The sequence below is a fragment of the Schistocerca gregaria genome, chromosome 4 (assembly GCF_023897955.1).
Source record: "Schistocerca gregaria isolate iqSchGreg1 chromosome 4, iqSchGreg1.2, whole genome shotgun sequence".
In the NCBI taxonomy this organism is placed as follows: Eukaryota; Metazoa; Arthropoda; class Insecta; order Orthoptera; family Acrididae; genus Schistocerca; species Schistocerca gregaria.
The window spans coordinates 329,545,321-329,558,627 of record NC_064923.1 but is presented as its reverse complement, the minus strand read 5'-3'; the positions used below and the strand labels follow the sequence as shown (position 1 = coordinate 329,558,627).

Genomic DNA, 13,307 nt, shown 5'->3' with positions numbered 1-13,307 from the left:
AGCAGAAGACTGAAAACATTGAAGCATTGAATCTTCCATTGTATCAGTGTTCCATTACTGTGATTTTTTGGTGAAACCTCTCAACGTGATCATCACTAAATGCCCCATAATCTGCTTGAAAAATGTTGATATGTGAATGAAGTTCATTTTGAGTGACATTTTGCATTTCAGTTTATCATAGGCATAGATGGTGATTCACAAGTTCAACTTAATTTTCAGCCCTTCTATTGCTCACCAATAATGTTGTAACTTTCTGAAGGCATTGCCACACGTTCAGCTCATCAGGACTGAGAATACACTCAAACTTTTTGTCTCCAGGGACCTTATACATATTTATGGACCAATTAATACCCCCAGCTTGATGTTTTAAGTGCCCAATCTAGCGAATTTTCCATGAAAGTATTCAAATGCTTGCAAGTTGCTCGTATTCATTGATTTGCAGATGGCTTTATCAATCCAAGCTTCTCATATATTGGTGATAACAGTATTGAACTGAGATTTACAAGTGGCTCCCATGAAGCTACTGGATGATATGATGCTGGAAGACCCACTCCATGAGGTACTGGTTGCATCACACTTAGTATATTACGGTATTGTATGGTGCTCTTCTTTTTCTTGTTAAATCCTTTGAGCAGAGGCACCAAGCAGGCGTAGCAATATATAACAAGCATACACTGCATAACAGCAACAACATAGATGCTAGTAATTGTTTAAAGTTAGGACCAATAGTCTCAGTGCATGCGTGGCAAAGGGACATGAAATTCCGCCGCGACATTAAAATCAGAGTGGGCTGGTGCACTATCGTGTTGAAACCACATCTATCACAGACAACAGTCTCCAAGAATTATGGAAGCACATCTCGCAGGAGCACAAGGTAACGTGGATCAGACAAACTGGGAGGCAGCAAATAAGGTGGCATATTTGGTGATCTTGGAAAATGTGTGTCCGTATTTTCATAGAACTTTTGCTGCTGACCAGCAGCGTGGGTGGCATGAGGATTGTCGTCAATCCAGGCATGGCTGTTGCAGCCATTGAAAACATCATCACAGGTGAATGAGGCCTCATCTGTGAACAACACCAACTATATGAAGTTCAGCGCGATAGCACTGTTATAGATAATCCATTGACAGAAGTGAATACAGGGCTCAAAATCCCAAAATCTGTCGGTCCTAGTGCTCGCCAGTTCAGTGCATGTATCGCAACAATGCATACGTCTCTACTGCACACGGTGTGCAATACCTGCTTCCACTAGTACTCTCTCCACTGTATTCTTCCAAGTGTGTGGTTCACAGGTAAGTTGACAGGTGCTTATTGCCACACGTCTTAACATAGTCTTCTCAAAATCTGGTGCTTGGAATGGCTCTGACAGGAACCTTGGCCTGCTCTCTGTGGTGTAAATGACCCCGTCTCTTGTAAGTTAGTATCCACAGTGATAAACCTCTTCCAATTAGGATAATGCCTGTTGGGAAAGTGTGCTCTGTACATTTGTGCTGTTTCACGGCCACTATATCCTGCAGCGGTGTGATGCATAACTCACATGCTATGAGCTAGGTTGGGTACAGTATGTCTGTTTGGTGGTCAGGGTGTATACTGTTCATTACCTACTGCCTTTTCCAGTGTACAGCAGACACCCAGGATATTTTGAGAGTGTGCGGCAGAACTGGGTGCGTCATTGCAATACATGCTTTGAGACTGGTTCAAAATGGCTCTGAGCACTATGCGACTTAACTTCTGAGGTCATCAGTCGGCTAGAACTTAGAACTAATTAAACCTAACTAACCTAAGGACATCACACACATCCATGCCCGAGGTGGGATTCGAACCTGCAACCGTAGCGGCTGCTTGGATCCAGACTGCAGCGCCTAGAACCGCACGGCCACTTCGGCTGGCGTTTGAGACTGGTGGTCGTCACTTTAAATGATTACTATGTGCTACATTGTTGTTATGCGGTGCACATTATGTATGCCCCTAACATGATAAATGTTCATTTCCGACCATTGGCCCCCTATCTCAATATTGTTTGCAACAAACATTGTTGGGCGTTATTACCACATCTGTGGGACATAAGTCCAGTTTTGATTCTATGCAGTAAATCAGGAAGGCAAGCAATCTCAACTGCGTTAGCTACAAACAAAATACTGACATAACGTCATGCAGAGCACATATTCATCTATCGATATAGCTGAAGGTGTGGTAAAGGTCATTGCATCACATTACAGTGTATGTATCTTGTAGCTGCATAAAACACAGCATTCCTGTGTGTCTTCGATGGAATTCTTGATATAACAGGAAAACGTGACCTTAAAAAACAGAAATAAGGATGTAACAAACCTCATAGAGTACGAAAATAGAAGCTAAAGTTTAAAAATTGTCATATTTGAATTCAGTGTATCAAAATTTATAAACATTGAGTGTATTTCTTTATGGAAATTTCATTATTAAGCATTGTTATATGTAAGAAATTTGTTACAAATATTTGAAATTCAAAGATGCAAGGGGTACTAATAAGAGATAAAGTGTGATCATCTACTTTGTTCTACATAAACATGTCACTATCTCCCACCCCAGGCAGGAGAATTTAATTTTGCTGTAAACTGGACCAGAATAACAGGAGAAAACTGGTTCATTGATTTGGATTAAGATAATTGTAGCACATTTGTTCATTTTTATCTTGTTGTTTCCAAGTCAATGTGAACAGTTCCCTGGGAGATTTCCCTCCCCAGGTCTCTCTCCCTCTCCCCCCTGCCCTCCCCCCTCTCCCTCTCCTGACATTGATTAACATAAATGCCAGTATGGTTATTTTGAAAAAGACACTGCTGTCTTCATTATCCAATTTGACCTTTTGCTCCATCTCTAAAGATGTTGTCATCAGGATGTTAAACCCTAGCCTTCCATTGTTGTTTCCCTTCACTACTGTTTTGCACATTTACTTTAAATTATACTCATAATGTTTCAGATATTCAAGCCAGTGATCCAACATGGTATCAAATTCTTACTACTGATTTGACAACTGAACAACAGAAGGCTCTCCAGGAAATCATGGTTCTAGCAGACCAGAGGAAGGCAGCAGCCGAGAGTAAGAGGATAGAGCAGAGTGGAGGTGAGGATTAAATACTTATTAAATATTATTTTTCCCTGAAAAAATAATAAATTTAGTTTTATTTCTAGGTAGCTAGAGGAAATCTGCTTAATATCGTATTTCAAGTGATGTGTCGTGTGAAAGAACTAGGGTTGAAATTGAAGCACTACCCATTGTTGTTTGTTTTAATGTTACACTAGAGATTTTGTTTGAAAGATACCACCGATAGGAACATAGGTATGTGAAATTTTTATGCTTCTAATCATCTGCAAAGCAATGTCGCAGTAGTAAATTTTACAGTTACCTGTACTGTTCACACCGATGAGAGATTAAAATTTTGAGATATCTGCTGTGCCGGAGAGAAAGCAACCCTGTCACCATTGCGGATGGAATAGTTCATCATTTCACGTGTCAAAGATGATGTCAGACTTTCTGCTGGCAGTTTGAGAGACTGTTAAGCAGAGGATGGGCCAGATGTAAGATTTCAGTCCATTATATAGTGGCCATATTGTTTGTGTTTGACACATGGGACATTAATCTTTCCATATGAGACCTTATTAGTGGTGATTATGGGTGTCTTGGGTAACAAAAGCACCCATCATCAGTCAATCACCATGTGCAAGAGTGTGTTGATGATGGGACACCAGAGATTGCTGCGAATTCTAACAGCAGATACACAGACTAGTGGAGAAGATAGCATGCCATTTCTGTACTGTACCAGGGTATCCACAGATCATGAAAGTCATGAAAAAGTATTGAAAATTAAGCAAGTGGTAATGAAAATAGTGAAATGATAATAAAATTGAGTGGATGGTCATGAATTTTGTTTTATGTATCAGTCAGGTGCAGTTCTAGGAGGGAGTAGTGGAGCCTCTGCTGCTGCAGGTTTGCAACCTTGAGTGGCAGGGGTAGAGGGAGAAATTTGGAGATGTGGCTTCATTGAGCTATATGTGGTGTATACACCTAATGGAAATGATGTATACCATATTTTACAGACTATGCGCCTTAATTGTTAAGTATTTTTTAAAGAAAATAACATTTTACCATTTTTATTATTAGAGTGCAATGCCAGACTAAAAAAAAAAATCTTCAGTTTATAAAACTGAACTGACATATAAAATCTTCTTCTTCATCTTCTCTTTCTCCTTCTCCTTGCTCTTCATCATTGTCATTGTCCTCTCCATATGTAGGATAATCTTCACTGCCATTGAGAGCGCTACTTATGCTGCATTTCTGGAAAGATTTAACAATATCATCTTCTCTCATTCTATAGCCTGTATCATATGAATACCTTTTATTTTTTTTCCATTACGAAAATAGCTACTAACAAAACTATTCTACTGTTACCAATAAGAGAAATCGCTTTCAGTTAAAGTTCACTGGCAATGAGGCACCGTACGTTAGACAGTGTTCTGGGTTTGTGGTGTCGGGGTGAGAGGCAGACAGTGTTAGCAAGGTTGTTAATCCCTGCAACTCATGTCCATTGCATTGGTGCACTTTTCCCAGATAGACACAGGTTTCCTGCAGTAGCGAATCTATGACCATTTTTAAGACTGGTGGGAATTTTAAATCACATACTGTACATTTTTATATTAATTTAGAGTACAAGATGCTCCTGAATTTTGGAGACAATATTTTGAAGGAAAAAGTGTTTCATAGTCCTTAAAACAGGGTAAATTGCAGCTCTGCCCTTCACTGTGCTGCCATTTTGTATGTTGCTGGAGGAGTTTGTTTGAACAGCTGTTCCTTTATTTGTGTCCACTCCCACTTCTGTTTAAATCCCTTTAATCTGAGTCTTTTTTGGCAGGACATTTCTTTAAAGGTTTTTAATAATTAATATAAGACAGTTATAATTTTAATCTCTTTTAAAGGTGTTAAGGCTGATCAAAGTGAAATTGATTTTACACTAGCCAAAATGTTTCCGATACTATATTAGTACTGTGTGCATACTATAATTTGGCATCTGTTGGGTAGGGGGGTAGAGTGCACAGTGTTTTCTGGGGGGGGGGGAAGAGGTGTAGAGTGTGAGGAGTGGGGGGGACGAACATGCTTCGCCTACATTTACTGTAAGTACACAGTGCAGGCAACACACACTTGTGCTTTGAGCTTCCGTGAAAACAGCAATGTATGCAGTAGATGTAATCGTCAGTTAAATATTTTTTAGTATTGAAATTGAAATCATTGTTTGCAGTGACATGTTAAATAATGGAAAACAATGGAAATAGCACAAAAAACATAGTGACAGTACAGTTCAGTGACAAAGCAGACTACTATTCTGTCAACACTGGTTAATAGTACACTGCATAGATGGCAACAAAGATCGGCAAGTCAGTGCAGCTGCTAGCAAGAACTACGCATGAAAGGATATCCTTATTTTCAAACATGAGTGCACAGGTGTTCGCAAAGTTTGTATCAAAAAATTACTGAGAAGAGTCCTTTGAAATTAACGACAGTCAGAAGTGGCTCATGTCTATCACCCTGAGTTATGCAGAGCTCCATTTTGAGAAATTTTTGAGTGGCAATTGTGTTGGAAGAATTTGTCAAAATAGCATAGGTCCACCAACATCTGATGTAGTGAGGAGAGAACACTTCAAATTTTGAGAATATTCTGAAAAACAATTCAATCCAAATGAGGACAAGCTTGATCACTTTCTGATGAACTTACTGCTGAGTGCAAATCATGACGTCATAAATTTCATGGAAATGCTACAGTTGAAAACTTAAAAGAAGATTAATCATTGCAGAAAGAAGTGTTTACAATGTAATACATTCATTAGGTGGTTTCCTTGTTTTTGTGGTCTTCAGTCCTGAGACTGGTTTGATGCAGCCCTCCATGCCACTCTATCCTGTACAAGCTTCATCATCTTCCAGTGCCTACTGCAGCCTACATCCTTCTGAATCTGCTTAGTGTATTCATATTTTGGTCTCCATCTACGATTTTTACCCTCCATGCTGCCCTCCAATACTAAATTGGTGATCCCTCGATGTCTCAGAACGTGTCCTACCAACCGTTCCCTTCTTCTAGTCAAATTGTGCCACAAGCTCCTCTTCTCCCCAATTCTATTCAATACCTGCTCATTAGTTATAGTGAGAAATAACTGAATGTAGACATAATGAAATTGGTAATGCTAGCTGTGAAGAATGCTTCATTCAAAAGAGTAGAAGCCATAAAAAAGGAATCCAATGAAAATGAAGTGGCCAGTCTTAAAAGACAGTTCAAGAAATAAAAGCTCAAAAATAAGAAATGGATGATTATGTAAAAGGCAAAAGAAGCAGCTGAAGTTTTAGATGTTGAAATTCCAAGTTTACCTAAGAAACTTTTACTGTGAAGTTTAGTGTGTGACATAAACTACTTCTCTTCAAAGCTGTTATATTGTCTAAAAGAAAATTGTACATTTCCAGTACATTACAATGTAAAAGCAATTTGTATTTTAATTGATGTAATAGTAAGTATATCTGAAAATAGTCATACCCCATCCTATGTGAGAGTTTTATAGCATTTGACGAATAGTGTACTACTTGATCCTCTACAAATCTGTAGACACCTATATACAAATACTAAAAGCAAGCAGTTGTGGGTAAAGCAGGTGGAAGACTTCAGTTTATTGGTAGAATACTGGGAAAATGCAATCAGTGTACAAAGGAGGTTGCTTACGCATCCCTCATGTGACCAGTTCTAGAATATTGCTCTAGTATGTAGGACCCATACCAGATAGGATCAACAGGGGATATTGAACGTATACAGAGGTGGTCAGCACAAATGGTCACAGGTTTGTTTAATCCATGGAAGAGTGTCACAGAGATACTGAAAGAACTGAACTGGAAGACACTTGAAGATAGTTTATATCTATCTTGATAAAGCCTGTTAACAAAGTGTCAAGAAATGGCTTTAAATGATTATTCTAGAGATACACAACTCCCTATGTATCACTCACATTAGGGATCATGAGGATAAGATTAGAATAATTACTGCACGCACAGAGGCATTAAATCAGTCATTGTTCCTGCACTTCAGATATGAATGGAACAGGAAGAAATCCTTATAAATGGTACCATGAGAGGATGTATCCTCTGCCATGCACCTTGGTGGTTTGCAGGGTTTAGATGTAGGTATAGATGTAGATTCAGAAACACTACATTGCAATGGAGTGAGCTTTCTGATGCACAGCGCAGAATTTTTGTCCCAAATATAACTACCTCCAAACACTGTTGCTGTTAATAGGTGAAATCTGCAATTTAGTGCTCTACATGTGGTGCCTTTTAGAATGGCTGCAATCTTTCTGCACTTCCTTTGTACTTAGCCTTGTGCAGCTAAATTTTACTCTCAAACAATGCCTACCTGAGGGTGAACCTGACCTCCTGTGTCCTTGTAATTATGAGCACTGTGTACTAGAATGGCTTCCTTCATGTCAATCTTTTGTTGTATTACTTAACCAGTCTGACATTAAGTTAAAGTAATCTGTGATTTTCACATGACCTTGATCCTGTTATCAGGCTGAATTTTGAACAACTTAAGCTGCAGCCACAGTCACATTGACACTGTGGGGGGGATTCTGCCAACAATCTACATCTACTGAAAGTCATTCTTTCCAAATCACTATACCAGTATGTGCGAGTTGTGAGTTGTTACTACATCTGATTTCAACACTGAATATGCAGACTTCTGACGACACTGGTAGTATTCAAATTGGGTGTTTTTTTGTCAAAAGTGCCAATGTTTCCACATACAAAACATGGATTGTGAGAAAGTTTTGAGCATAGTACGAGAGGAGCAGCTGGGACAGACACATGTCTCTGAATCTGCAGTCTGGAATCGCTACTTTATTGGAAACCACAAATTTTGAACAACTTAAAAATTTATTAATAATTAATTGACTGTAACCATATATTATGTTGTGCATGTTCTGGGCTGCCTGACCATTTCGGCCACATGTCTATACTTAAAATGCAGCATACCATCTGCAACACAGGCAAAATGTGCATCAGAAATTTTAGACCTAGATTTTAACAACAAGAAATTGTGTGTTCAAATCAGAAAGGTGGTATTTGTCTATTTTGATGCTTAAAAAATCATTGTAGTGGATGAATTTTGGTTATGGGAGTTGGGCATCGTATGTCTACGAATTATTAATACTATGTACTGGTGGTTTTTATGTCAGTAGGCTAGTGATTTTGTTATTCTTTGTACGAGGTGATTTGGAAATGTGGTTTCCACTTTTCAGTACTTATTTTAAAATTGATATTTGTCTTGCACTCTTTACTAGTTTAGAAAACTGCTCACAAATGGGAAATAAATCACTACCATTCCTTACTGCTGCAAGAACTATTTAGACGCATCCTTCTATGGAACGATACTTCTCAGCCATTTACAATCTTAACAGTGCTAGTGTTTTTCTAAAAATTTATCTCCCTAACATGGTACAGGTCATCCCTTTTGTGGGTCCACCTAACCTCAGTATAGTCTTTACTGAGTCCATCTAACCTTTTCCTCCAACATGCAACTTCTGTAAGGTACACTACACCAATAAAAAATGATGTACCCTCCTCCTTCCCTACGTACTTAGTTTGAAGAAATTTCTAAATTTCTCCTTGTAGGTTTGATTTCACCTGATCTATTAGACCTATTTACAAATGACAAGGTAATCTCTCCTTTTTTTACTAGGAAAGCTCCCACCTATGTTCTTCTGAGTGGATAGTCGTACCATTATATTATTATTATTATTATTATTATTATTATTATTATTATTATTATGGGTTGTGGGCACTCAACTGCACAGTCTTCAGTGCCTGTACACATTTCCAATCTGTACACCGTCCAGTCTAACCACTTTCATGAATGATGATGGAATGATAAGGACAACACAACACCCAGTCCCTGCACAGAGAACATCCCTAACCCTGCCAGGAATCGAACCTGGGACCCCATGATCCAGAGGTAGCAACGCTAGCAACTAGACCACAAGCTGTGGGCATATCATTATATGTTTATCGCCTGATTTGCTGTCACCCTCTCATTGTACACCTAGACAAAATGCAAGCATTGAGTCTGAATGTATTTGGGGAATGAATGCAATTCCCTTAGTTGCTCCCAGTCAGCATGATGTTGGTGGCTACGTTTGGATGTCATAGTGTGGGACTTAACCCAGTTTTATCAATACAGGCCCCAAAATGTGAATTGTGAACCTGTGAAGAGAGAGTAATAGCACATTAAAAATATTTGTTTTGGTAATGGAATATGGCCTGTGTAATTGTATGCTTACCAGAGTAAATATTTTAGAAAGGTTAGATCATCTAGTGGGTTGAGATTACCTAATAACTTACAGTATTTAACCTCCTAATGTACCTGTTCTGACCACAAAAGTTTCAAAACCTTACCTATTTTTTCATATGTAATTTTACATATTCTTGAAAATATAGTGCTTTGGCAACTCATTCATATGTTGATCATGAAAATGTAAGGAGATATTGTAGGTGGAGTTGAATTAAGGGTATTATCCAGGGATAACTCGGCCTCATCAAAATCCTCTGCAAATACTAGCTACAACAGATTGTTTATTACAAAGATGAATTTTTTTTATTTAAAAGTACAAATTAGATGAGACATACACACACACACCAATAACCGATTCTGAAGCATGGTGTGACACATAAGGGGACCTGGCACTGGGGCAGTAATATCATGTTTCTCTACTGACAAGTTTCCGACATGCATTCCACTTCTTGGAGCAATCTGTGCACACTTTTGTCGGATTGCGGTTCCTTGCTATTGCCTTGATGAGCTCTGGGAAATATCTTTCTGTCAACCAAAGAAGGTAGGGCTTTAATTCCGGTCAACCTGGCTTAGGAGAAATGATGCTCCCTTTTTACTTCTCAATTATTTTCTCTGAGAAGGTCAACATCAATTCAGTGAGTCTTTATTTCCTCCGGATTTGCTGTACAAAATGAAGGAATTACACACAAAAATTTCCGGCAAATGGACAAAGATTTTCTTTTAATAGTTTTTGCAGTGGTTTATGGATATTGGATACAATGCCATTTCCTGTTTAGCTTGATCTTTTACTGCCAGTGTTTTATTGTAGTGAAGCACAAGCTGTGGCTTCATTATTTTCTTTGACTTTTTCTCAGTTTCCACCATATCCATAGTGTGGTCTTTAATATATTTTAAAACATTGCTAGAACATTTCCTCATCTTTCACCTGCAATTTCCCCCTTTCATAATTTTTTATGTTGGAGAGATTGTGGCATCTCCTTCGGGGTCATTTTTAGTGTTCTATAACTATCAATGGACTTCAAAATTAGGAAATCTGCCAACTATGAGGATGTGTGAAAGCTATATGTTATTAAGACAGTAACCTTGCCTCAGGAGTGGTTTTGCATGGTTTAACAAGTATCAAAACAACATTGGGAAATCTGTAAAGTCTGCATCCAGCTTTGTCCCTTTCACTGTGTACATATTCAGAGAAGACATGTATCTGGTAGATAATTCACACAGCATGTAGAATTTTCTTCAAAACCTTGCCCTTTCCTTAGGGTATGCTGTAGCAACCCAGTTGGCCCTTGAACAAAAGTACACTTTTCGTCCACCATAACGTCATGTTCAAAAAATAAGAAGTTTCAAATTTATTTTCAAGATGTTGGTAGATTGAGAAAATTTTGTTCAGCTTAGGATTTGGACGATTTGCAGCAACTCACACTTCGTTATCAGAAAAATTATGACTACTTTTGATTTGGCAAAACCTCTTGTAAGATGTTACGTCATCGAAAAACTTAGTTCATATGCTTGCTGCCCCCCTCCCCCCCCTCTTCAATCCACATTTATTACTTCTGCAATTAAAGTTTATGGACAAGGCTGTAAGGGTTGTCATAGGTTCTGGAAATGAGGGAAAATCAAGAAAACACTGGAAAAATCTCATTTTTGTCTCAGTAGATGAAATGATTTGTTTACTGAGGTGTCATGCATTGTCGCTGGCTGAGTGCAGTTGAGCATGTGCACTGCTTCCCTACTCCCTCATTACTACTGCTTCACCCCTTGCTATTACTCATCTCAGTTTGCAGACAGTGCTGCCACCACTTGTCACCACTAGCCTAGCAGCTGTAGGTGAGAGGCAGGTGTGAGGAGTGGTTTGTTTGGATCTGATTCTGAGAAACTGGATGTGGCATCCAGGGACAGTGCTCATATGTGCATGGGTTGTGTCTGAGTGATTTTGTGTGTGTGTGTGTGTGTGTGTGTGTGTGTGTGTGTGTGTGTGTGTGTGTGTGTGCGCGCGCGCTTTCATTTTCTGACAAAGGCTATGGCCAAAAATTTAGTTGTGAGAAAATGATTGTCTTTTATATGTGCCTGCCTCTGGCTCAGCGATAATCTTTAAGGAGAGTTGCTACCTATTCTCATTAGTATTGATTCTCAGTATTTGCACAAATTACCTGCCGCATGGATTGATCACCGCAGTCTCATTTCATCAACATGCTGTCTGTCACTCCTGAATAGCTGGCTACACTAATGGATTTCCACAACATGCCAAAACTGCACGTATCTCTAACAGATTTGGCCTCCCAATCTGAAGTCCTTCGTTTCCCACTAATGTACAGGTTATGCCCATCACATTTAGTCTCATCTGTCTGCCCACAGCCGAATATGATTGTGTGTGGCATAATGCAGTGGATTTTAATGGTTTATCCAGGACTCGGGACTGGCGCTAATAACAGTTCATGAACTAAATTATCTTTCCAGCTCTGCCACTGATGATGTGAGGAACATCACGTCAGCTATGATTATGATGATGTGCCCTCAGCATAAAATAACATAGCTTTGGTAGTATCTTCCTTCCTAATCACCCTTCCTTGACATACACACCATTCCAAGGTTATGTCTTTGTGAGAAGTTTCCTTATAAAAAAAATACTTTTCATATTATAATTCACAATAGCCACACACTTAGGTACATTCATTTGGACACCCCTCATTGTTATCCACTGGCTGTTTCTTAAATACAGGTCTAATATGAATACAAGCATTGGAGTCTGAGTGGACTAACCTATCAGACAGTTTTTTCACTGATTTGTTTATTCATTCCTCCAAACTGGTAAAAGTAGGTTGAGTGCTAATCATTACATTTAATGTGTTCAATTTTACCTTGGTGCCTAAGATTTGTTCATTAATATTGTTAAACTGCTGCTCAGTTAATTCTTTTAATCGTTTCAGGTTCCTAATGACATCTATAAATTGCACATTTACTGCATGTCACACTAGATTACATTGTTTAATTTTCTCCGTTTGTAGCTCCATGGGTAGAGGTGCTATGATTGCTTGTAAACTTTTTCTCTCTTCCCCTTGGGTTTTAATACTTTTAGACCGTGCTTCCCCTTGGGCTTTAATACCATTAGACAACTCTTCCCTTGGGCTTCATGCTATTATGCACCCCTTCTTTGGTGGCTGTAATACCATTAGGTAACTCTTCCATTTTTTTTAACATTTCTGTTAGAAAATTCTTCCTAGTTACAGGTAAGTACAGGCATATAGTAGATTCAACAATATACTTGTAAGAAAAATAAGTTGAGGTTTTTTTTTTTTTAAACAAAGCTGGAACAGGTGCAGGTTGTGGTGAGGTGACACATTCGACCGCTGCTGCTGTCTCGTAGGGAAGCTGTCATAAGTCTGAGATTGTACAAACTGCCGGTGTTGGTTCTTCCGAACTGATGGAGGACTGATAACTGCAAATTATTGGCAGCTGTTGATACCCACTTTCAAGGACAACAATGTATTGCTCAGTTTTTGTCTTGATAAATTTCTTAAAAATCATCTTACTATTATTCCCTAGCACCACTATATTTGCATCTTTCACTAGGGTTTCCTTTTCACTCGGTCCTTTCACGGTCACAGTAATGAAGCATTTTCGGTCACGCAGTCCTATCGCACAACTGAGGCAAAATGGAGTGTATAATTTATTTATTTTTTTAGTTTCTCTCTCTCGTTGCCTAACATGCTATGCCAATGTACTATGTATTACCCGCACGTAATAGTAAACCATTTCTCCGACAATATGCTGTCGGAAAGTTAACTAATAATATCAGTGTCTAGTAAGTGTCATGATGATCTTGCATCATTTAGAAAAATCAAGAGTGTAACTCATGGTTTCGCGTAAAATACAGTGTTACCCTCATGCTGCCACTGTGACCGCAGCTTTTTTTGCCATAAATGAAGTTCACTTCTTTCAATAGCAGCTTTCTAGGGG

General features: G+C 38.7%; 1 protein-coding gene across 2 annotated transcripts in view; it reads left to right on the top strand.

The window, feature by feature from the left end:
• Positions 1-13,307, top strand: part of LOC126268006 (importin-7) — a 144,094-nt gene that overhangs the window by 126,276 nt on the left and 4,511 nt on the right. For both annotated transcript variants that reach the window (XM_049973391.1, XM_049973392.1), the window contains exon 22: positions 2,957-3,100. In XM_049973391.1, coding sequence (XP_049829348.1) covers positions 2,957-3,100 — 144 coding nt within the window. The remainder of the gene's footprint in view (positions 1-2,956; positions 3,101-13,307) is intronic.